The 26091-nt window shown below is 43.9% G+C and overlaps 1 protein-coding gene across 7 annotated transcripts in view; it reads left to right on the forward strand.

The window, feature by feature from the left end:
• Positions 1-26091, forward strand: part of MTA3 (metastasis associated 1 family member 3) — a 236587-nt gene that overhangs the window by 207394 nt on the left and 3102 nt on the right. The window contains exons 17-18 of one of the 7 annotated variants that reach the window (XR_004300277.1): positions 9663-9736; positions 10478-14087. The exons of 4 other annotated variants lie outside the window; for them this stretch is intronic. Coding sequence is in view for 1 of the 3 variants with exons in the window: in XM_032410400.1 (XP_032266291.1) it covers positions 10478-10503 (26 nt within the window). In the remaining 2 variants the exon portion in view is untranslated. Of the gene's footprint in view, positions 1-9662; positions 9737-10477; positions 14088-26091 lie in introns of those variants that run through there. 2 more of the 7 variants (XR_004300276.1, XM_032410400.1) reach the window with 2 other exon arrangements.

The following is a 26091-nucleotide window of genomic DNA, read 5'->3' on the forward strand; positions in this document are numbered from 1 at the left end:
GCTCTTCGGCCCATATCACAGCCCCTACTGTTTCTGGAAAGGAGAGCATAAGAACTATATTAGTGTCCAAAAGAGGGGAGAAAAAAGAAATAAGAGAAGATTCACAGAATCCCCTAAAGGTGAAATGTGTTTAAATTAAATTATGTGGTATACCCAGCATTGACTCTGACTCATGGTAGGGATTCATTAAGTGCTAAGATTCTATTGCCCCCCCACCCTTTAAAGAAGAGCCGTTACTAAAGTTTTATTTTGAAAATTGTTAAGATATCAACCAAAGCTTTTGTAGTCATATGTGGACTGTATGTAAATAAAATGTCAACACTTTTCTTAAAACTACATTTATTTCTTACCTAAAAATATGATTTTCAAAAAATGACTCATGGGTTTGCTTGAAAGTAAATGGGTATGTTCCAAAGCATATTTGCACATTAGAAGGGCTCAGTATCTATAAAGAGAAAGTGCCTTTGATTAAGTTATTTAAAGGAGTATTGAAGACAGGAAATTAGTTTGATAAAGAGGGCTCATTTAGTTCCCTGGAGGCTCCTGCAATTAGAGACCCTACCGCAGAGGGGATGGAACCTCCTCATCCTGAGACAGTGGCATTTTTTTCAGAGGGAAGGCTGAGTCAGAAAAAATCCAGAGAGGAGAGGGGCAGATGGGCTGTTCAGGCATCTCTCATCGTCTCCTTACCCCTAAGAAAATGCCCTCCCCGCCCCAGTCAGCAGGTCTTCCTCTGTGCGGCCCAGGTGACCAGGGACAGGGTGATTGCCTGCTATGTCTCTGTCTTTATCAAATGGGGACCCCGGAGAGCAACTTCTTTCTGTTTTGTAGTCATACGACAAGGGGACATCAATTGGAGTGTGCTCTTTTCCTCTTTTTCTGAGATGATACGGCTTTTGTCCCAGGGGTACCACTAAAGCAGGACTCAGTGTCAGGAAAACCAAAGCAGCAGGCTCAGGAGAGAGGTGAGTTTTCAGTGGGACAGAGTCAGGACACCTGAGCCAAGGAAATTGATGAATTGTACAATAAGCTCCTTTTAATCTGCTTTCTTCTGGCTTATTTCCCCTGGGGTGTGTGAATACACTGTAGATCTAAATTTTTTTTCTTTATTTGTTTTCCACATTGAGTAATACCATTTTTCTGAGTCCCCTATGAAGAGGGTATCCAGTGTGGATGCCTCTAAGTACAATATTATGATCTGGGGTGTGAAGACTGTTCTTTGGATGACTTGTTTCTGAATCAGTGATTCAACAGCTCCAACTGTTTGCATCCCAACTCCGAGAAATGGGTGGTGATGAGGCCCATTGTACCAGTGAGAGAGCTCTGGGAATGCATCTGCTGTCTTCACAAATCCCAATAAAAATAGACTGCCAGCAACAGCTGATGGCATTCCTAGGCATGCTTGGGCCCAGGCCGCCTTCTGTCAACATTTTTATAGCCTTTCAAAAGAATACAGTTTTTTTTTTAATCTTCCAAAATATTGTTTGTGGAAGAACATCAAGTGTCCCTGGACTCGCCTCTGATCTCCTTGTCTCAAGATGTAATGTTACAACCTAGTTTCATAGATAAAAGTGCCTTTGAATTTTCTTTTTTTTCCCCAGTATTTTCTTTTTTTTTTTTTTTTTTAAAGATTTTATTTATTTGACACAGAGAGAGAGAGCGAGAGCAGGAACACAAGCAGGGGGAGTGGGAAAGGGAGAAGCAGGCTTCCTGCCGAGGGGGGAGCCCGATGTGGGACTCGATCCCAGGACCCTGGGACCATGACCTGAGCCGAAGGCAGACGCTTAACGACTGAGCCACCCAGGCGCCCTTTCCCCAGTATTTTCTAATGGATCATGATGGCCCCAGGGTTTATTGAATGTGAAGTAATTATAGCAGAGTACCTAGTATATCTAGAGAGTTTCAGGACTATTGAAGCATTATGTGAGGGCAGTGGATGTTCGTTCATACTGTGAATCCATAGGGGTGGTGTTGTAGAGAAAAACAGACCCAAATGCATTAGGCATGAGTAATTAACAACTTGGTGTTTTGGAATATTCTGGAAGGGTGCCAAATTGGCGGGACCATTCCTGGGTTTACTAATATCAGTTGCTCCCAGAGAATACTTTTATCCTATTCCTGAGGGATATACTAGTGTGCGAGCCTGTAAGAGGTCTAGACTTCACACCCTCTGAGCAGTAGAAGAGTGACAAAAGTCCATGGTAGTTGCTCAAGGGTCCTCCTCAATAAAGTGTCTCTGTTTACCTGCAACGGACATTAGAGGAAACCTTTTTAACCAACCTCTCCCAGTGTATTCCCATTCTCAGTGATATGTGGAAGGTCAGTCTCTGAGAAAGATAGTGAGCCTCTAACTTGAGAGCTATCCTGTGTTTTTTTTCGGGGAAGTGTAGATGCTTGGGAAAGGAGATTGAGGAAGACAGCAGAGGAAGGGGATTAAGTCCCTAAGAAACAACTCTTCCGTAGAAGAAGCGTGACCCATCCATCCAAAGAGCTGGCACATATGTCTGAGAAGGCCCTTGAGACATCAGTATTAGATCTTGATGCCCCGGGGAGGTAAAGACCAACTCCAGAAACCAACTGATTTAAGTATCCTCCTGAGCAGTCTCTTTGGATCCCACTATGGAAGTGAGAAGTGTTCTGAATCTGGAGGCCCCCAGGGCAATGGAAATGGAAAGATTTGTCACAGTCTAGTTGATTCGGGGACCCCCCACTGGGTTCATTTTAAGCTTCCCAACCTAGCTCATTATTATTTTCTTTTCCTGTTTCCTGTTTTTCCTTCCAGATGACTGAGTACTCTTTAAGCTCAGAAAACATCTGAGTTATAATCTATGCATTTTCCTGCCTCAACCAAATATTTATTTTTATCAACAATTATTTACATATAAATGAATGTGAAAAGTAATTAATGTAAAAATGAGGAGCAAGCTTGAAGGCAACTTTGTTAAATGGAGGTGCCGGAAGAGGATAACCTGAGAGTTTCCATGACAGTCTGATTGCAGCTTTGCTGAGTGCCTACAGGAGCCCCTCCCCAGGGCAGCCAGGGAGCACAGCCCAGAGTCCTGGGGAAACAGGGCTGACCACATTTTAGGCATCTGGAATCAGACAGTCAGCAGAAGAAAGGGTCAAGGGGCGCCTGGGTGGCTCAGTTGTTAAGCATCTGCCTTCGGCTGAGGTTGGGATCCCTGGGTCCTGGGATCGAGCCCCGCATCGGGCCCCCAGTTGAGCCCCCTGTCGAGACCCCTGTTGAGCCCCGCTTCGAGCCCCGCGTGGGGCTCCCTGCTCGGCGGGAAGCCTGCTTCGCCCTCTCCCACTCCCTCTGATTGTGTTCCTGCTCTCGCGCGCTCTCTCTCTCTCTGTCAAATAAATAAATAAAATCTTTTTAAAAAAGAAGAAGAAGAAAGGGTCAAGATATTGGACATTGGACCTCCTACACTGGTCCTCCGATTTTCTTTTTTCTCTCCAGTTTTCTGGGAGACTCTCAACTTTATATTCCAACCAGATTTGTCTGTTTCTCCCTTTATTCTGTCAATTTTTGCCTCAGTATTTTAAAGTTCTGTTATTGGTGATATATATAATTATAATTTTTATGTCTTTTTTACCTTTTTATCACTGTGAAATGATTCTTTTTAGCTCTGTTAATACTCCTTGTCTTGAAGTCTATTTTGTATGATATTAACATGATCACACCAGTTTTCTTTTTTCTCCTATCCTTCTTAGGGTTATTTTTAAATGATTTTTTTTCTAGTTTTATTAAACTCAGAATGATTCTTATGCAGTATCTCTAAAGCCAGCACCTGTTATTCCACCAGATTTTAAAAAAACCCATAAAGCTATTTTCCATTATCATTTCTTTTTTAAACAGCTTTATTGAGGCTTCATTGACATTCAACTACATATATTTCTTATTTTAAAGATTTTATTTAATTAATTAATTTATTTATTTATTTTAGAGAGAGAGAGCATGTGTGCACGCGAGTAGGGGGAGGAGCAGAGGGAGAGGGAAAGAGAGAATCCCAAGCAGACTCCCCGCTGAGTGTGCGGAGCCTGACCTGGGGCTGGATCTCATGACCTGAGTCGAAATCATGAGTTGAACACTTAACCAACTGAGCCACCTAGGCACCCCTCAACTGCACATATTTAAAATATACAACTTGGGGGCTCCTGGGTGGCTCAGTCGTTAAGCATCTGCCTTTGGCTCAGGTCATGATCCCAGGGTCCTGGGATTGAGCCCCGCATCAGGCTCCCTGCTCCGTGGGAAACCTGCTTCTCCCTCTCCCACTCCCCCTGCTTGTGTTCCCTCTCTCGCTATGTCTCTCTCTGTCAAATAAATAAATAAAATCTTAAAAAAAAAAGATTCTCTTAAAAAAATAAAGTAAAAAAATAAAATAAAATATACAACTTGATAAGTATAATGTATGTATGTACCAGGAAACCACCAGTCACTTATCCATCCATTATCCACTTAATAAACTTATCCATCACCCTCAAAAATTTCCTTATAACCCTTTATAATCTACCCTCCCACCCACCGCATCTTCCCTACCTCATCTCAGGTGACCAGTGGTCTGCTTTTTGTCACCACAGATTAGTTTACATTTTCTAGAATTTTATATAAATGGACTCATATAGTACATATGCTTTATTTGTCAGTCTGAATAACTTTTAGAGATCTTCAAGTTCATTGATTCTTCTGCAGTATTTTTTTTTAAGATTTTACTTATTTATTTGAGAGAGAGAATGAGATAGAGAGAGCATGAGAGGGGGGAGGGTCAGAAGGAGAAGCAGACTCCCTGCTGAGCAGGGAGCCCGATGCGGGGACTTGATCCAGGACTCCAGGATCATGACCTGAGCCGAAGGCAGTCGCTTAACCAACTGAGCCACCCAGGCGCCCCTGCAGTATTTTTTTTTTAAGTAAACTTTATGCCCAACATGCAGCTGGAACTTACGACCCCAAGATCAAGAGTTGCATACTCTACTGACTGAGCCAGCCAGGGGCCCCTCTTTTGCAGTATTGAATTTGCTATTAATCCCATCTAACAAATTATTCATTTTAGATTTTGTATTTTTCAGTTTTAGAATTTCCATTTAGTTCTTTTGTATTTCTCCAAAATATACCATTTTGTTACCCATTATATTCATCTTTTTTTATAGATTCTTTAACAAACTTATAGTGAATATTTTATATCCATATTTGCTAATTCTAACATCTGAATCATCCATTAGTCATTGTCTACTGACTTTTTTCTTTGGATGGGTTGCTCAGTCTGTTTTTCTTTTTTTTTTTAAGTAGGCTCCACGCCCAGCATGGAGCCCAATGTAGGGCTTAAACTCACAACTCTGAGATCAAGACCTGAGCTGAGATCAAGAGTCAGACACTTAACCCACTGAGCCACCCAGGTGCCTCTCAGTCTGTTAATTTTTAATGAATACTGGTCAGTGTGGATGCTAAGTTGTAGAGACTCTGGATTCTGTTATTTTCCTTTGCAGAGTGTTGCATTTTGTCCTAGCAAGCAATTAATTTGGTAGGTCACCTTGATTCTCTGGAGGCTTGTTTTAAAACTTTAAAAGGTCTGGTTTATTTCAGTTTTGCTCTTAGTCCCATGAGATTTCAATGGAAAGACCAAATTATTTGCCCAATCCCTCCTACTTGGCAGAACTTAAACTCCAAAATCTGTCTTCCCAGCAGTAGACAGCTGCTGAGGTTGCTGCTCAGCCTTTTTTAGCCTTTCAGCTGATGTTTCCCACTGGACTCCTTGGAGTCCCACCTCATAAATGCATAGTTCCAGAACCAGCCCGTGATTTGAGGGGAGTATATATATAGATTTGGCGGCTTCCCTTTCCTTGTCCTCTTCCTTTCCGGCATCTCCTCCTGTATTTCCAGCTATATTAGCAGCCTCAAACTCTGGACTCTCCCTGATTCCTTAGCCCAGTTAGACTCCAGTTTTCTGCTTGAGCCATATTCCTTTTGTACTGCATGGAAGTGTCCATAAAGGAAAAGCCAGTTAGGGGTGGATCTCATCGAATCTCACCTTTTTTTAAAGGATCATATCCCCTTCATTTTTTGCCTGCTTTTTGGTTGCTCTCCAGAACCTTCAGTTTTTTTTTTTAATATTTTATCCAGAGTTTATTACTGTTATTGGCTGGAGGGTTAGCCCAAAATAAATTAACCCACGATTATAGAATGTAGAACTCTTCAATCTTCCTATAGGCTCTCTGCCAACTCCCCTTGGTTCTCTCAATTTAAGAAAAAAATTTTTAAGTTTGTTTTTATTTATTTACGTAATTTCTACATCCAACATGGGCTTGTACTCATGACCCTGCAATCAAGAGTCATATGCTCCTCTGACTGAGCCAGCCAGGTGCCCCTCAATTTTTTTTTTTCCACTTCCAAGTGAAACCAAACGATTTATTTGTGCTAAATGAGTGGAAATAATGTATTCAGAGTATACTTGTTTGTACACCGCACTTGCTTATACTGGGCGACACAAGCGCTCATCCAGCTAATGTGCTACTTTCTTCTCACCTCTTGTCTCTTCTGCCAAGCAGTAAAGTATTCTGTGGCTGTTATGCCAAGAGATTCCTATAATGTTCATTTCAAATAGTACTTTCTAATAGTATTTTGCACCTTTAAAATATTTGTTCAAACTCTATTTTAGGGGAACACAAAGAATGGAAAGGGGAAAATAGCTGTTTCTGTTACAATCATGTTGCCTTCTGCAGCAGAAATCAAAGAGTGTGTCTAATCAGCCATCAAAACCACCGGTGGGCAGGACAACATTTATCGACTCGTGTTAGAGGGGCCGGTCTGGGTAGGTTAACACTAAAGATAAGGAAAGAATCACACCTTAATATACAATAATTATCCATCCTACGTGTATGTGGAAAAGGTACAGCCATGTGATCCATTACTTTAGCCACAAGAGACATGGATGTTGACATATACTGAAAATAACCTATAAAAAGTGTATCTGTAGAAAGCTCTATCAAAGAGTATATTGTCTCGGGCACTGATGCATCTAACTTTCCATTCTACACCGAAAGCTAGATTTTCAAAGGTCTGAATTGTAGTGAATTATTGGTATGTTTGGTAAACACCATTATAATGGGGGGCAGGGGGAGGGGAGTAACAGCTCAGTAATTCTCTGCAAATTCATGAAAAAAAAATGTAACAGATGACTTTTTCCATCATTGTTTTACTTGAATCTACATGTACGTCCATTCCCTGGCTGGAACATTTGCTATTCGCTATTTGGTAATTCAGCAGCAGTGTGCAATTTTTGCTTGGCCCCAGAGCTTCATTTTCCTGGCTTTTAGGTTTGTAAAATAAAAAGGGATATCTTTTTTACATTTTTTTTTCATGATTTTTTTTTTTAAATAACATACTGTCTGTGTTTCATGGATACTGTATCTTTTCTTACTCCTCTGAAGATATTAATGATAGTGTTTCCTGTTTTTTAAGTTTTCTTCTCTATGAATAGTCTGTTTCCTCCAATTTTAATTCTTCTCTTTGTTCTTTGTTTTGGTCTCTGACATTTATGTTGGAGGTTTTTCCCTGGTGACCTGTGGTTGTTTACTAATGTTTAAGAGTAGGAGACTAAAATCAAACTGAAAGCTCTGTGCCCTGCTTGTGGGTGGAGCCTCTGGTGTGTTTCATGGTATGGTGATCAGGCTGGGCTGTTTGTTGGGTGGCCCAAATGCCACTGTTTCCAGGTCTGCTCTCATAGACTGGTCACGTTTCCCAGAGGAAGAGTCTTCCCATCTATCGTAGTCCATTCAGGCTGCTATAAGAAAATGCTGCAGATGGATCACTGTAAACAACAGAGATTTATTTCTCACAGTTCTAGAGGCTGGGAAGTCCAAGATCAGGGTGCTGGCATGGTTGGGTTCTGGTGAAAGCCCTCTTCCAGGTTTCAGACTGCTGACTTCTCTCTGTGTCCTCACATGGTGGAAGGGGCTAGGGAGCTCTGTGGGGTCTCTTTATACTCTCATGACCTACTCACTTCCCAAAGGTCTCCCCTCCCAATACCATCACATTGGGCATTAGGATTTCAAGATAGGAATTTTGTGGGGACACAAACACCAGACCATAGAACAGTCTCTTCCCCCAGAGTTTAAGGTTTAGCAGGATGCTTTCTGGGAACTAAATGGGAAGAACACTGGAGATCTCATCATCCATTAGGCGTATGTTCACTTGATTCCTCAATTTTGGAGTGGCCAGCCCTGCCCTCAAATGGTGTCCCCTGAGACTGAGACCCTCTTTCGGGTCCTCTTCAGAGGACACACATTCAGACTTGTGGCAGGCAGGCAATTGCCTAAGAGTATGGAGCCAGGAGGGCTTCTAGGGGTCTACCTGCTTCTCAACAACCTTCAACTAATCTCCAGGCTTCAGTCTCCCTTCCCCACTGCCAGAGGTCTCTGGTGTTAATTCCTGAGCCATTTGAAGACCCTTTGGACAAATTGTGTTCTTGGCTTTCTTCACTGCCAGCCTCAGGTTTGGCTTTCTTGAGTGCATAGTCTGTTATCACTCATGTATCTGCTTTCCAGCCTCCAAAATTCTGATGGTGGTTTCGCTTCTGGGTTTCAGAAGGGAGGGAAATGAACTCAGAATCCAGCAGCTGGATTCAAGAAGGTGGTTTTCGTTGCATTGATTAGCTAGGGTGCAGAATCTCCAAGTCCATGGACATGAAGTACTTCTAAAGAGTGAAACCAAGAGGGAAATTTTTGTAGGAAAACAGGTGCTTATGAATCAGGGTCAGTATAGACAAAAGTAGCAAGTGTAGATTAATGCTTTTGAGAATTTATTTATAAGCAAAAAAGGGCTACATCGTCTAGTAAGGAGACCTGAGAAAGGGTGTACATCTCCTCCTAGGGTTCTCTGCTGTGCTGGGGCCTCTGCATCTGGACCCTGCATGTGGCACTTGTTCCTTCAAGGAAATGCAGTGGGGTTGAGGAAGCTCCTAGCAGGGGGCAGTGAAGTGATAGCCTTACAAGGGCAGACGGGATTCTATAGCCGGGAATGGGTGACATGTCTCAACTTAAAACCACAGCCAGTGTGAAGTAGGCTGGTGTCAACCTGAATGCTAGAGGGTTGCTTTTGAAACGGAAGCAGGTAAGTTTGGCACAAATAAAAGGAAGCACAATTTACCGAAACAGAACAGAAACTTGGGAAACTATTATAAGTGGCTCTTCTTGCAGATGGCTTAATTCCCCAGGGGTTGGACAAAAACAGAGCATTCCTCCCCCCGCCATCCCCCGTAAAAAAAAAAAAAGAGAGAGAGAGACAGAGCTTTCTAAGAAATCCTGGAGGTTCTGACACATACATAACCCTTCACATAGACACTGACGAGGACAGTATGCTCTTATTGGGATGGATGGAGAATGGGGCAGCTTGGTGTAGCAGGGAAATCTTGACCTGAATTAAGAAGATCTGGGTTCAAATCCTCAACTTACTTGCTGTGTGACCTTGAGCAAGTTCCTAACCTTTCTGATGCTCACAGGTTCTGGTAAAGTTGTTAAATAATGCAGTTACATAACCCACAGTAGGTTCAATGAAGCAAAGGTTAGCCTGAGTCCGAAACTGAATTATCTTGGTTTTTATTTAACACGTATTTGCTGAGCCCTATCAAATACCAGGCTGTGTACATATATCTCCCCTATTCTAGAAAGGCTCATGAAGTGAAGGCCCAGCTCTGTTCCATCCTGCAGACCTTCCTCAGGATGGCGGGAGGCTGTGAAGGTGAGCATCCCTATGTCCTCTCCCTTGGCTGGGGCTCCTGGTCCTATCTCAGCAGACAACCCCCACTTCCCTCTTAGCCACTTTCCTAATAACCAAGTGAAAGGTTTCACAACCTAGTGAGTAATACCAGATGGTAATGATGCGCAGGCCACTTCTGCTTTTTATTTATTTATTTATTTCTCTTGAGAGTCTCTAGAGGACCAACTCTGGGAAGGAGAGTTGAAGGTTTCAGGGGGAGAGGGAGGGGGTGGGAATGAGAGCCACTATGACATGGTGGGTGTTTGAGATTCATTCCCCTCCTACAGGAAAAAGTGTTCCTAGCCTCTGAGTGCCCACATCACTGTGATTATTTATGGTTACCTCAGATCACATTGTGTCTCCTCCAGGCCAGTTGTGCTCCCCATTCCTTAGTATCTGGTCGGAGACTGCCCGTGATGTAGGTTTGATAAGCATATCGGCATCTGCCTGGTATGCTGTACGCCTTGGCAGTAACCACCACACCTGCCCATCCAAAACCCAGCTTTTAAGATACTTCAGTGTCATTCACATATTTTCTTGGCCTCAATCCCTTTGGTCCAACCTGAAACTACCCTGCGTGAGCTTTTATTTGAATTAATGCCTGACTGCCTTTCCTTGACGTTTGCGACGTTGTGGGTGGGAGGGCTGACTCTGTCCTTGATCTCACCTTGCCTCCTCTGTCAGAACTGCTTTAACATTGACCCCATTTCTCTCCTTCCCCAGAACTCACATGCTGCGTGTCAGACTGAGCTATCCCTATTTCATACTATAAGCCAAGACTCGCTACACTGTCCTGCTGATGTTCACAGTCGTGCCTGGGAAGGAGGCAGCCCCATTTCCAGCACATTTCAGTGGGAGACCTTCACATGTGCCCCCTGGAGACTCGGTGGGGCAGGGGAAGAAACTGTTAGGAGCGCACGGCACCAAAGTCGTGTCTCCACGTGTGAATCAATGTCACCTCGCTTTCCTCTCAGAGACCTCACTGTCCCACAGCGGGACCTGCCTGAAAATTGAGGGGACGAGGGAGCCCCTCAGCCTCCTCCTTCTCCAGCACTCCGCTCCCAGGCACCGCGGCTCGTCCAGCAGCGTAGCTGCTGGGAGCTCAGAGCTGCTGCTGCCCTGCATGTGTCCGCTCAGCCCTGTTGTCGGCGCCATGATGGTCTGCAGGAGGGACATGGCAGCTTTCTGAATGGATTTTTCTCAAGGAAAGTGCCAGTGTATGCAGTTCATGATATTCCCCTATCCTTGCCGTTACTGTCACTTGGCTTTTTCTCAATAGGCTTCATCTTTATTTTTTTCTAATGGGGAAGTTTTGCTCTCACCCCTGCATCCTATATTTGGCTCCCCCTCCTCTTCCCCTCCTAGATACAGAATTATGAGATTCTGACAAAAAATAAGAAAATCTTCTTCAGTAAGCCTGTGAACTCTTCATATCATCTGTATTTTATTGTTGGAGAGAAGCTGGTGTCCTACTTGGTTCTGCCTGGTCCCAAACAGCTCCAGCAAAAGCAGGTGTTGAAACAGAGCTGAGTGTGTGTATCACCGCGTGTATCACCGTGACAAGCCATTTGCGGACTGCCCTATTCTCTGACAGCCAAGCCAGCCGCCGAGCAACTGCGGCCAGGTTAGTCCTTCAACGAGTCACAAACCCCCCAGGTTTATTTTAAGCAGACGGAATCTGTTTGGCCTAGGAGGGTGAAATGAGCAAGTGTGTTTGCAGGTGAGTGTGCGTATATGACACCACAAGCCCCCCCACCCTTCCAGCCCAGACATTTCTGTGAACACACGTGCCTAGGCCCCAGGAGATGTGCCTGTGACCCAGTTTTCACTGGCTTGGGCTCTTCCTGTCTGCCCTCAGCACCAGCGCTTGCTGGCCCCACAGCCTGGCCATTCTGCAGCTCTGTGCACACAGCTGCAGGGGTAGGAATAGCTTAGTGCCCCACAACTCCCCAAGCAGATATGAGTCTGGCCACTCCCCTGTCCTCCATTTGCAGGGACAGGCTGCAGGGCCCAGGCTCACAGCACCGTGAAAGAAAACTGGAGTCTCTGGCCTTTGAGCTGTCCCTGGGGACTGCAGCTGGCTGGCCAAACAGCCAAGTGGTTGCAAGACAGAATGACTACAATTGAGTTGACACTCCCCCGCCCCCCAAGCAGAGTGAGGTATCATTAAAATGACAATGACACTGTAGATGCCCAGATCCTCAGAGTCTGGGTTCAGCTCAGCAAAGAGAACGTGATGGATGATGGCTGACGGCAATGCCCAGAGCTCAAGCTGCCTTTTCCTTCTCCAGTTTGCAGCCAGCGTGGCTTCTCTTCTAAGGCGTTGCTTCTCATCTTTGGCTTTTGCAAGGGTGACCTGGGGATGTTCTCACCAATGCCAACGCTTGGAGCTGTTCTGGGTCTTGGCTTGTGTTAGAGGTGCCCAGTGAGTGGGGCAGAGGTGACAGGCATTGCCCTCAGGGTTCCCCAGAGAAAAGTTCCCTCTGAAAAGACCTAGGGGGACGAGGCAGTTGGCTCTCTGCATCACACACCACATGGTGTGTTCTCTCTAAAGAAAGACACGAGAAAGCTGTCTCAGTGCCCTGCCCTGGACTTACTGTCACTCATGGACACAGGAGGTGCGATGGCTACCTGGCCCCTTCATGCTCCTCTCCTGACCCATGTGAAATGTGACTGTTGATTGAGAGCAGTCCACTTCTGTGACTCTGCTGCCAAGCTTCACTCTCTCTGCCTCTTGGGAGAGGCCCTCCTCATCCAGGCCCCGGAGATTTGGAGACTGAGGCCAAGCCCGGTCTGCAGGGAGAACAGGGAGTCCCCCACCCTAGTTGTAGTTCACATTTAGCTTTGGTAAAAGCGCAGCTCATTTTGAGCTACGTGTACCAAGAAAGCCGTTCCTTCACCTTGTAGTAAGAACTCCTGTTCTACAGCCTCATCCTCCTACAAAGACGATGTTGACTAAGATCTTTATGTTCCCACTTCATCTCTGGAAAGTTCCCCAGCATTCTGACTGAACACTCAAGGGAATAGAGAAACGACACCAAGGAGCCTCTAACATTGGCCTTGGCCGTTCTGAGCAGTTGGTCCTGAGAGGGTTTCCCGGCCACCCCTTCCTGGGGCCACAGTGTCTCCATTGTGTGTGTTGGGGGCAGGTCACCATGGTGCAGCGAGCTTCTGGGGTAGACATGCAGGTCTGTTTGCATGGCCCACGGCAGATGTGCCCGGTGGCACTGTGCTGAGCCTGGTCTGTGCTCCCTTGGATGAGGACACAGAAGCTCACAAGCCATCTTCCCATTCTGCGTCACCACCTGCCTACCCCCAGAGATGGTGCAAAAGAGGAGGACAGACTGGTTTTTAGCCCACCGCTCACAACTCTACTTTGCCCACAGCCCGGTTTCTATCAGTCAGCATCCAACCAGGGACACAGAAGCTACTGCAAATATTTAAAACAGGGGTTTTAATCTAGAGAATTATTGAACACAGAAACAAGAAGAGGCCAAACTCAGAGGTGGGGAGCAACAGCAGGAAATAGCCACCCCCAGAGGCTGGTGGAGGCCACGTTACCAGAGCACGGGGACTAGGTCCACTGGGAGGAACTGGGGACCACAGAAGGCCTATCTGGTGGGAGCTGGGGCCTCGAGGAGGCATGGTCACTGCTGGAAACAACCCCCGAGGCATGTGTGGGGAGAAATAGCCTGGCTTCTCCTTTTCTCATGCCCTGCAGATTCTTCAGGTGCCTCTTGTTAGTTAAACCCAGCTGGAAGCCAGCTGACCTAGGGTCCTGGGATAAGCACGCTGCAGTGGTCAGCCCCCGCCACTCAGAGCAGGGTGGGGGAGGTAGAGGAGCAGGTCTGAGGCAAGCAGGCTGCGATGTACGTGGCCTCGGTCTGCCCTGTGTCATGTCCAGCCTGCTGTTTATGCCCCATGCTATTCTTAGACCCCGGTGAGAGTAGACGCAGGAGCTGACCCCGTGGGGGTTTTGTAGACTCACTCACCTAGAGAGGAAAATGTTTTTGGAAGGGAGAGGTAAAGCCTTTATTCTCCACGGTTGTCCTTGTTTTCCTTTGGGGGAATTTACCCGTTTAGCAATCCCACCTCACCATTCCCCTCAGGAAAGCCGTGTCCCAGTTTTCTGTCCATCCTTCCCCTCCGTTCCTCTGCTCCGAATTTCTGATTTGCCTTGCCAGAGAACACTAGCCCAGACCATGCATCAGTGGGCATGAGTGTTTCCCCAGGATGATTCATTCAGAGCGTGATATTAGTGTGGACTGTCTGTCTGTAAGTAGATACCATCTAATCAATTTGTATTGTGTTTCCAATAAATTTCTGGAGATCATGTCTGGTTTGATGCTGTCGTTTGCTGGGATGGTGGCTCCGCTATAAGGCTCAGTGCGTGCTCGCCCCAGCCCCCAGCATCAGGTGCTCCTCGTCTTGGGTTCACTCTCCCCCTGCGTAGCTCACAGACCAGGCTGGAGAGGCTGACCTTCCCCAGCCACACTGAGACTCTCAGAGACCTATGCCCAAGGTCTGCATTTTCTTCTGCGGGGTCCCCTCAGCCACATCCTGAGGACATGGAGGTTTCCTGAAGCTAGGTCACTCCAGGAGGGAGGTGGCCTTGGACCCTCGAGTCCCCTCGGCCCAGAGGTAGGAGGAACCCTTCCCCATCAACCACTCTTGCACTGCTGTGCCCAGTGCTGGCCCCCGTGTGAGAGCGAGGCTCCCTAGCAGGTGAAGCAGACCCAGGAGCTGCACGTCCCACAGATGGAAGTCCGGCACATTCTTCTCGGGCCTGTAAGTAGAAAAGAAATGTCGGAGTTTTCTTGAAGGGAGAGGGATTCTGATCCGAATGCCTGGCATTCTCCACTCTTTCCTGAGTGCCCTGAGTGTTGAAACCTCCTTGGTAGAAATGACTGTTGTGTATTTTACTGCTTTCCGCCTGTTGGACTGCAGTGTAGACTCTGCCTCGGGTGCTGTGCTAGAGTCATTGTAGCTTCACTGGGGAGCCTTCAGCCCCTGTCTGTGAAGTACGCCTGTTTGTGACCCTTGTTTGCTGGGATTTGTGAGAGAGGTTTTTCAAAGAGAGAGAGGGGGCGCCTGCGTGGCTCACCTGGTTGAGTGTCTGATTCTTGATTTCAGCCCTGATCATGATCTCACGGTCCTGGGATTGAGCCCCACGTCCGGCTCTGTGCTGGGTGTGGAGGCTGCTTGAGATTCTCTCTCTCCCTCTCCCTCTGCTTCTCCCCCTCCCTGCTTGTGTGTGCTCTTTCTCTTTCTAAAAAAATAAATAAAATAAAATAAAAATAAGAAGAGAGACACTGAGTTTCCCTCCAGAATTTCACTAGAGAAGCAAGACACACACACACAAGGTTACCTACCAGAGACCAGGAGTGTTGTAATTAAGGTGGTGTCTGTTCTTGCAGGAATTCTGGGATAGAGGGCTCAGCAACACAGGACTCATGGTCAGGGAAGGTTTTGTGGAAGTAGGGGGACCCCTCAAGATGGAACACAGCAGCCCTCCCTGAGAATTTTTTTTCCATTTGTCTTCAGTGTGTTCACAATTGCTCACTGAAGCATTTTTATGATGATTGCCTTAAATTCCTTGTGAGACAATTCTAATCTGTGGGACATCGCAATGTTGACAATCTGTTGTGTTTTCCCATTCAAGCCGAGAATTAGCTGGTTCTTGGTATGTTCGTTGAATGCTTTTGTTTGAAACCTAGACATCTTGAGTATTATCTACTAAACTCTAGATCTTATTTAAATACTGTGTTTTAGCAGGCCCTGTGGGGGAGCTGCTTTGTTACTGCTAGATGAGATGCAGGGCTGGGATCCCCACTGTGCTTGCAGGGACACTGGGGAGCTAGAGAGGCTCCTCCTTACAGCTAGGTGTTTTGTTTTCTTTGCTAAGTTTTCTTTTTTTCTTCTTTTTTATTGAGACATAATTGATATATAATGTATTAATTTTAGGTGTACAACATAATCATAGATATATGTACGTATCACAAAATGATTACCACAATAAGTTTAGTTAATAGCCAACACCACACATGGTTACAAGTTTTTTGTTTTTCTCCATGGGAACTTTTAAGACTTACTTTCTTAGTAACTTTCAAATATACAATATAGTATTTAAGTATAGTCACCAAGCTATGAATAACATCCCCAGGACTTGTTTCTCCTGTGACTGGAAGTTTGTACCTTTTGACCAACTTCACCCATCCTCTCCCTACCTCTCACCTCTGGCAACAACTAATCTGTTCTCTGTATCTATGAGTTTGGTTGGTTTTGGTTTTTTTGTTTTTTGTTTATTTTGTTTTGTTTTTAGATTCCATATGTAAGTGAGATTGCACAGTATTTGTCTTTGTCTGATTGATTTCAGTTAGCATAATGCCCTCAAGGTCCATCCATGTTCTCACAACTGAGAGAGTTTCCTTCTCTTTTATGGCTGAATAATATTCCTGTGTGTGTGCGTGCGTGTGTGTGTGTGTACACACCCCATGTTTTCTTTATCCATTCATCTCTCAGTGGACACTTAGGTTGTTTCCATGTCTTGGATATTGTAAATAATGCTGCAGCAAATGTGGGGGTGCAGATATTTTTTTTTGAGAGTGATTTTGTTTCCTTTGGATAAATATCCAGAAGTGGAATTGCTGGATCATATGGTAGTTCTATTTTTATTTTTAATTGTTTTCATTTTCATTCATCTCTATTTTCTTATTTGTCTTATGATTTCTTCTTTGATCCATTGGTTGTTTAAAACTGTATTGTTTCATTTACACAGTTTTATGAATTTTCCTGTTTTGCTTTTGTTATTGATTCTTTTTTTTTTTTTAAAGATGTTATTTATTTATTTGAGAGAGAGAAAGAGAGAGTAAGCCTGTGTGAGAGGAGGAGCAGAGGGAGAGAGAGAAGCAGACTCTGTGCTGAGCATGGAGCCCCACACAGGGCTCAATCCCAGGCCCCTGAGATCATGACCTGAGCCAAAATCAAGAGTGGTCACTTAACCCGACTGAGTCACCCAGGCACTTTTGTTATTGATTTCTAACTTCATCCTGTTGTGGATGAAGATACTCTGTACAATATCTATCTTTTTAAATCTATTGAGACTTAATTTATGGCCTAACATATGATCTATCCTGGAAAATGTTCCATGTACACTTGAGAAGAATGTGTGTTCTGTCGTTGTTGGGTAGAGCGTTCGTACATGTAGGCTAGATCTGGTTGGTTTATTGTGTTGTTTAAGTCCTCTGTTTCCTAACTTGTCTCTGTGTGGTTGTTCTAGCCATTATTGGGAGTGGAGTACTGAAGTCTTTGCTATTGTAGAACTATCTGTTCCTCCCTTCAATTCTGTCAGGTTTTGCTTTATGTATTGTGACGGTCTGTCATTAAGTGCATGAATGATTATAATTGTTACATCATCTTGTGGTACAGAACCTTTTATCAATATTTAATATCCTTCTTTGTAAACCTTTTTGATTTAAAGACTCTTCTGTCTGATATTAGTATAGCTACCCCTGCTCTCTTTTGGTCACTATTTGCGTGGAATATCTTTTTCCATCTCTTCACTTTAAACCTGTTTGTGTCTTTGGATCTCAAGTGAGTCTCTTGTAGATAGCATAGAGTTGGATCATGTTTTTGTCCATTCTGCCAATCTCTATCTTTTCATTGGTGAGTTTAATCTATTTACATTTAAAGTAATTACTGATAAGGGTGGGGACTTACTTCTGTCATTGTGCTATTTGTTTTCTATATGCACTATAGCTTTTTATGTTTCTCATTCCTATAGTACTGTCTTCTTTTGTGTTTAGTTGATTTTTTGGTAGTGAAGAGTTTAATTTCTGTTTGTGTATATTCTATAGCTATTTTCTTTGTGGTTACCATGGGGATTATACTGAACATGCTAAAGTTATAACTGTAATTTGAATTTATACCAGCTTAACTTCAATAACATACAAAAAGTCTGTTCCTTTATAGCTCTGTCCCTACCCCTTTTAGTTATTGAAGTCACAAAATTACATTTTTATATATTGTGTGCCCCGAAACATAAACTAATGATTCTTTTAAGTGCATTAGTCTCCTAAATTATGTAGAAAAAAAGATTTGGAGTTAGAAACCAAAGTTACAGTAATATTAGCTTTTATACTAGTAATTGTTTTTCTTTCAATGTATTAGTCTCTTCAATCATGTAGAAAGCAAACAGAAGTACAGTTACAAGTGATTGTTACAATAATACTACCTTTAATAAGTACCCATGTATTTACCTTTATTGAGATCATTACTTCTACATGTGGCTTCGAGTTATTGTCCTTTGTTTTGTTTTGTTTTTTCTTTAAGATTTTATTTATTTATTTATTTTAGAGAGAGAGAGAGTGCACACACAAGCAAGGGAGGAGCAGAGGGAGAGGGAGAAGCAGACTACGCTAAGCACGGAGCTGAGTTACTGTCCTTTGATTTCAACTTGTAGAACTCCCTTCATCATGTCTTGCCAGGCAGGTCTTATGGTAACAAACTCCCTCTCAATTTTTGTTTAACTGGGAATATCTTAATTTCTCCCTCACTTTTGAAGGACAGTTGCCATATACAAAGTTCTCGATTGACAGGGTTTTCTTTTAGCACTTTGAATATCCTGGTCCACTGCCTTCTGGCTTCCCAAGTTTTTGATGAGAAATCTGCTTATTTTCTTATTGAGGATCCCCTGTATGTGACGATTTGCTTCTCTGTTGCGGCTTTTAAGATGCTGTCTTTGTCCTTTGTCTTTTGAAAATTTGCTTCTAATACGTCTCAGTGTAGGTCTCATTGAGTTTATCTTTTTTGGAGTTCATTGAGCTTTGCCTCATAAAGGACTAGCTGAATTATTTTGTCCCCACTGATCAATGGCAATAAAATGCTTTTTAACCAAATTTTGGTTAAGATTCTCTCCTTCCCACAGGCCCCTGGACTTTGGCCCCCCTCAGCCTGAGCCAGCACACAAACCCTCCTGAGAATAGGCTGGCCTCAGGGTAAAACTCTGATTTACTATCCTATCATGCCACTCTTTCATCCCACTTCCTCAAACCCATTATTTTCTATAAAAGAAAACTCTTTTTGCCCAACCCATGTGACGCATGCCGATCTTAGGGGTTCTTACAGTCATCTCATATGCTGTCCCCCCCCCCCTTACAATCGTCCCTCCTCCACTGTCACCCTGGTAGTAATCCTTCAAAGAAAATCACTCCTTACTAAATCTGGATTTGATCTGTTATTTGACACCAAGAATATGTCAGTATCAAGGAAAGAGAGTCTGTAAATTTGGATTAGGTCATAAATGCCTGTGTATTAATAAAATCCCATGAATAAGTGCTGTGAATCTCTAATCAAAAACCATTGGCCTTGGGCGCCTGGGTGGCTCAGTCGTTAAGCGTCTGCCTTCGGCTCAGGTTATGATCCCAGGGTCCTGGGATCGAGTCCCACATCGGGCTCCCTGCTCTGCCGGAAGCCTGCTTCTCCCTCTCCCACTCCCGCTGCTTGTGTTCCTGCTCTCACTATCTCTGTCTCTGTGAAATAAATAAATAAAATCTTTAAAAAAAAAAAAAAAAAAAACCCTTGGCCTCCAAGGTGCTAGATTCAAAGAAGTAAAGTTGCAATCAAGTTAACATTTTTAAAACAACAAATTATGATTGATAACACTTTCCTGTTTTTGTCTAATATTACACAAAGCAGCACCAGGACTCTGATAAATAGAAACATATCATGGACAGCTAGGGCACTGACAATTCTCTAGAACTTCCTATGCAGCATACAATTTCTGAAAATTTTATGTTAATAACATTTTACCCAAACAAAAGCATCTCTTGATTTAACCAACTTCCTGTGTTGCTCGTTAGTAGTAACATATCAGATAAACCTAACTATTTGTAATACCTCTCTTTTTACAAAGTTAAACAAAAAAATCCTAATGATTTTCTTGGGACCCTCTGGGAAATCTCAAAGATGGTTTTAGGTGTGAAAGATACTCTTTAGGATTTTATTTTTTTATTAAGATTTTATTTATAAAAGAAATGACATGTATCCATTATTATGGTCTCACACAGAGTATTTTCACTGACCTAAAAATCTTCTGTGCTCTGCCGATTTGTTCCCCCACTCTCCACCTTCTGGCACCCCTCCCCCGCCACCCCTCTCCCCAGGCAACCACTGATCTTTTTACTGTATCCATAGTTTGGCCTTTTCTAGAGTGTCATTTAGTTGGAATCATACAGTATGTAGCATTTTCAGATTGGTGATTCTCTCACTTAGCAATATGCATTTAAGAGAGGATCTGATTTGGGGAAGACAAAATATCAAAAGCTTCTGTCAGTGTTGAGCACTTAAGGTAGGATCACGATTATTGAAAAACAATACTTGGCTACCACATTTCTTTTTAAGTTTATTTATGTTTTTAGTAATCTCTACACCCAATGTGGGGCTCAAACTCATGACCCTGAGATCAAGAGTCACATGCTTCTCTGACTGAGCCAGCCCCTTGGCTACCACATTTAACTAAAATGATGGTAAAAAGATTGTTAAAGTTAACATAAAAGGAAACATGATTGTAAAGAATCTTAGCTCTTTCAAAAGTGAGAGGACTTTATTCACTTAAATAATCAAGGACATGATAAAGTCAACCTAAAGCATAAGAAATTATTCTGATAAGACACAGAATCTTTGCCCTCTAAACAGATAACTCTGAAGGTAAAGAAAAACCTTTAACCGGGTGCCTGGGTGGCTCAGTCGTTAAGCATCTGCCTTCAGCTCAGGTCATGATCCCAGCGTCCTGGGATCGAGCCCTGCATCGGGCTCCCTGCTCGGCGGGAAGCCTGCTTCTCCCTCTCCCACTCCCCCTGCTTATGTTCCCTCTCTCGCTGTGTCTCTCTCTGTCAAATAAATAAATAAAATCTTAAAAAAAAAAAAAAAAAAAAAGGAAGAAAAACCTTTAACCAAGCCCTTATTAAGAGAAGACTGATAATCCAGGAAAATTTTGTCATTTTAACAGAGAAAGCGAGATTCTAGTTTGGCATCAGTATAATATTTAACACTAAAACTTTTTTTGAAAATCATATAAATAAACCCATCAATCCTTAGCTAACTTTGACCACTCAAATAAAATTCCTTTCTGCAAAAGTACAACTTTCTATATCCATACACATCCATTATAACTTTTCAAGGTGGCAAAAATGGACATGTTTATTAATAGACCCTTAAATATATATATATTATATATAGCCTTCAGTACCATATAAAGAGCTAAAAATTATGCTTGAAATAATGTTTCAGTATTTTATTTTACTAAAAAGGGATTTAGGAATTAAATGAATATCAGTTATTGAACCCAATTTAGAATCAGTCCAAGATTTTAGGTTACCTAAAGGTATTGGACACTATCTTCTAGTTGACACACTACAAAGTATAATTACTCTTGAAATTTAAGTTTATCAGAATAACGATTCAATTTGATTAAACACAAATTTTTCATATTCTTAAACATTAAATAGAAGTGGTGCTAGCTAATTTGATCTGTAAATCTGTAGTAGTTTAGGAAGAACATACCCAAATAGAATAAAATGTAAATTTATACTTAACGCTGATAACTCATAGAAGACATAGCTATTTTTGTTAAAACAGTATTAAATTAGTCTCATACAAAAATTTTATATAAATTATGTGGTATTGAATTCTTAAAACATTTGAGTTAGTGTGTAACTAACTTTCTATACATTGAAAGTATTAGAGGTTCAATTTCCTTAATGTGGGGGAATTTTAGGAATGTTCAGTTTATATAAGCTCCCATCTCTAAGATAAATAAATCTCAATCAGAATAGAGGTCCTGGAAGAGATTTATAATCTAACTAATTTGATAATCTGAAGGTAAGAAAATACTACATACCCAGACACAAACATATAAACAGGGCTTATAGCTTCAATTCTAAAATTTCAGCTATAGGTCAAGAATGCACAGAGAGAAAACTCAGTTTTTGAACATTTCCTATCAATGAGCTATTGTCTTCTCATTTATGAGAAGTATGAATTCTTAACTGACCTGAGTTCAAAATACATAAACAGAAGAGTAGCAAACTAGATGCTTCATTGTCTTTCACCAACAAGGACAAGACCTCTATAAACCATTATATCATTTTTCATCACCTTCCCTCATCCCTCCTGCAGGTCAATGGAAGCCTGCTCTCCTAGGGAGGACCCATCTCCTATCTATCTCCTTCCCTCCCTTCATCCTTCCCTCTTTCCCTCAGTAGCCCCCATCCCCTTCCCCCACCTCTCTCTCCCCTTCCCTCCCTCTCTCTTATTCTCTCTCTGACTTAGAATCCAAATTCCACTGTGTCTGGTTTGGCTTTCCTTTGCTTTCTATACAAGCACAGGTTTGTTTGTTTATTTATTTGTTTGTTTTTAAAGATTTATTTATTTTAGAGAGAGAGTGCAGGGGGGCGGGGCAGACACTGAGTGCGGAGTCTGATGTGGGGCTGATCCCAGGACCCTGAGATCACAACCTGAGCTGAAACTAAGAGTGAGATGTTTAACCAACTGCACCACCCAGGCACCCCCAAGCACAGGTTTGACAAGGCCCAAGAGTGGGGCAAAGAAGCTTGCAAAGAGGGGCGCCTGGGTGGCTCAGTCGTTAAGCGTCTGCCTTCAGCTCAGGTCGTGATCCCAGGGTCCTGGGATCAAGCCCCGCATCAGGCTCCCTGCTCAGCGGAAGGCCTGCTTCTCCCTCTCCCATTCCCCCTGCTTGTGTTCCCTTTCTCACTGTCTCTCTCTCAAATAAATAAATAAATAAATAAATAAATAAAATCTTTAAAAAGTAATAGTAATGATATGACATAAATATATATACTTTTTTTCTTATTCTGCTACATAGTCTTCCTATTCATAATTTCCATGCCACAGATGCAGGCAGTCTTCTTGCCAGAGGCATGACTGTCATTTATGAGCACTTTCTTCTATTGCCAAACATTCCCCAATCATCTTCTATAATAAATTCCTAGAAACAGGACCACTGGTCAAATGGTACAAATATTTTTATGACTCTTGATATATCCAGGAAGCCTGTGATAGTTATACTGTCACCAGCAATATATAACACCCGTTGGTTTTTTAAAATCACATCTCACTATATATATATATATTTTTTTTTTAAAATAAATGTTGGTTGTTATTAACTTTTTTTTTTTAAGATTTTTATTTATTTGAGAGAGAGCACGAGCATGAGCAGGGGGAGGAGCAGAGGGAGAGGGAGAAGCAGACTCCCTGCTGAGTCCTGGGACTCCAGGATCACGACCTGAGCTGAAGGCAGATGCTTAACCAACTGAGCCACCCAGGTGCCCCCTCACTATATATTTTTAATTAAAAAAGATGAAAAAGTGTTTCCTCATTTCATTTTTTTCCACATACCTCAATTCCCAAATTTGAAAATTCCTATCAAATCACATGTCCCAAGTTCTGGTTTGGGAAATCACATGTCCCAAGTTCTGGTGGGGATGGGGGGAGAAGGGACACGGGGAAATAGGTCATATTTTCTCTGCTATCATAGCTACGTGCACACACGTGCACCTTACACAGGTGTGTGCACATTCATGCGCCCGGCAACAGTTTCCTCCTAGGTTCTGTCTGAGTCTGTTCGGGCTACTTGAAGAAAACACCACAAACTAGGTGCCTTGTAAACAACAAAAATTAATTTCTCACAGTCTTGGAGGCTGAGGAATCCAAGATCAGGGTGCCAACAATTCAGTGTTTGGTGAGAGTCCGCCTCCCGGGCGGGCTTTCTGCTGTTTCCTCACATGGCGGAAGGGGCGAGGGAGCTTTCTAGGCCTCTTGTATAAGGGCATTGATGCCTTTCGCAAGGGCCTGCACACATGACCTCCTCACCTCCCAAAGATCCCATCTCTTAACACCATCGCTCGGGACATTAGGTTTTCAACAGATGAATTTTTTCAACATTCAGACCATAGCAGTTCCCTCGTGGAGCCCCTCGAGGGGTGATAAGGGAACTGAAGGCAGACAGATGGGGGCAAATCCTGCCAACAAATGGAAACTGGAGGAACAGAGAAGGCTTCAGTGTGGCCAGGTCAGCCTCAAAGTCTCTCTCTGGCTACTGCTTTTATTCCATTATCCTTGACTCAAGTCCCCGCTTCCCCCCAGTTTCAAAAGCTTTAACCTTTGGTCCAGGAACAGAGGTTGATTCTGGTTCTGGTTGAACAGAAGTTGATTCTGGAAATGGGCTCTAGAGAGAAAAACCCCAGCGGTGGGTGAAGCCCAACAAAACTTCCTCTTTTCTCCAAGGCAGGGAGTGAGTCTGGCTAAATTCCAAGGTGTGGCGCTGCCTGGGGCTGCTGGAGGTCTGGCTCCGGACAAACAGACCCAGGTCAGGAAGTTCCAAGGAGCAGAAAGGAGCTGGAATTTTCAAGGAGGGAGATGTTGAGACTCTGTTATTGTAGATCCCCAGTGGAGGGGGTGGAGGGGAGGAAGTCCCTTTTTGTTGCTGATAAGTGTGCCTCTAGTGGTTGGAGTGTGTATTACAAGTCTAGAGGTCAATGCGATGGTTAGAGCGGGCAAAAGGCTGTGGTAATTGATGATTTTTATGGGTGAATCCCTTATGAGATGAAATGTTAAGAGTGATGGATAGATATCCTCATAAGGTTCCTATTAAGGGTGACTTTGGAACTGGGTGTGGCACCATGTGGGTTAGGTTGAGTAGCAACTTCAAAAAGCAGTTATGGGTTGGCCTTCCTTCTGTTTTTCCAGAAACTTTAATAAAATCTTGCTACTGTTCCTGCCTAGTCTCGTGTGTGTGTGTGTGTGTGTGTGTGTGTATTTGTGTTTCTGTGTGTGTGTGCAGCAGGGATGAGAAGGGGTTTGGCCCATATTTCTGAAGCAATAGTCACGAATGGTTTCTATCCCTTCTCCAAAGTCAGGTAAGGAATTGGCTGAGGTCACTTGGGAAGAGCTGCTCCTCTCTAGGGCCACCAGCATTTTGGGCTGAGGAGGTGAGGAACAGTTCTCTAGAAATCACCTGAGGATGGTTCCTGAGCAAGTCCTTTGGGAACCACTCAGAGGCTGCTGAGGAACACTCTGAAGGAGGGGTGTTTCTGATAATAACTCGGGTAAAAAATAGGGTGAGTCTGGGACACTTGTCCTATGGGCTAGGTAGAACCAGGGATTGGTGGTGAGGAGGAAACACTGACTGGCCTCAGGGAGCCTACAGGGTGGGGGGAGGGTGCAGACTCTAACAGTCCAGCACCGGCAAGATGGCAGAAGTACTGGGTGCTGTGGGGGCACACGGGATGAGCACCGGAGCCAGTAAGGCTCTGGAAGGAAAACTCCTGGGTGAGGCTCCAGTGGGAGCAGTAGAGAGAATTTTTTCAGGTTGATGTTTTCTGTGCTTCCAGAGCTAAGGGAGGTCATGCATGCTGGGAGCTGAGGTGGTACCTCATGGCTTAGCCCGGACAGAGCCTGGGAGGAGCAGGGAGCCAGGAGACTGGGGGAAGGGCCTTCCAAACAAAGATATTTGGGGTTTATCTTGAGGGCAGAGGAGGGCCGTGGGCCAAGTTTACGCAAGGGGTGAGCTGACCAGAGTTGGAATTTGGAATGATTCTTTTCATGGATCATCTACTGATTTCCTCCATACCCAAGGCCACAGGCCCCACCTCCAAAGCACTGCAGTTACCCCACAAATGACACTAGAATTGTTCTACTCTACTCTTGGAGTTCATCATCAATGATCTCTCGCCTCACAGCCCGTGGGGGAAGACCTCTTTTTTTGGAAGGGTGAGGTGGGGTGGGGTAGGGCAGCCTACCTGGATTTTTCCCAAGAAGCTGCCTCCCTGTTACTACTCAGGCATTCAACTCAGTAGCTCCTGGGCAAGTGATGTCCAACCCAGGCTTCTAGGATTAGGCTCCCTGGCCCAAGCCCTTCTGCCCCACAACCCTTGCTCATGTGCAGAGGACCTGCGGCTGAGATGTGGCACTAATGAGCCCATAATCATGCATATATATGTAGAGGGAGAGACAAGAATGGCAACTGTGTGGCAGGTGAGCGTCTTCTTTCTAGGTTCTTGGCAGACATTACTAATCAGTCGCATCACTTTCACATTGAGTCAACCCGAAGCTGCAGGCAACCAGGAACAATGAGAGCTGGTGCCTGAGGTGAAGCTGATTGGCCGTTCTTGACCCAGACCCAGACAGGACCCAAAGGTCAGGGTGGCTCTGCGTCAGAAGCCAGGTAGGAGAGCGGCAGTCACACACAAGCCGGAAGTTCAAAAGCCCTGAGGTAGAGGGCAGGGCGGGGGTGGGGGGGGGGGGGGGGGGGGGGGGGG

Source organism: Phoca vitulina, unplaced genomic scaffold (assembly GCF_004348235.1).
Source record: "Phoca vitulina isolate PV1807 unplaced genomic scaffold, GSC_HSeal_1.0 scaffold12, whole genome shotgun sequence".
NCBI classification, from domain to species: domain Eukaryota; kingdom Metazoa; phylum Chordata; class Mammalia; order Carnivora; family Phocidae; genus Phoca; species Phoca vitulina.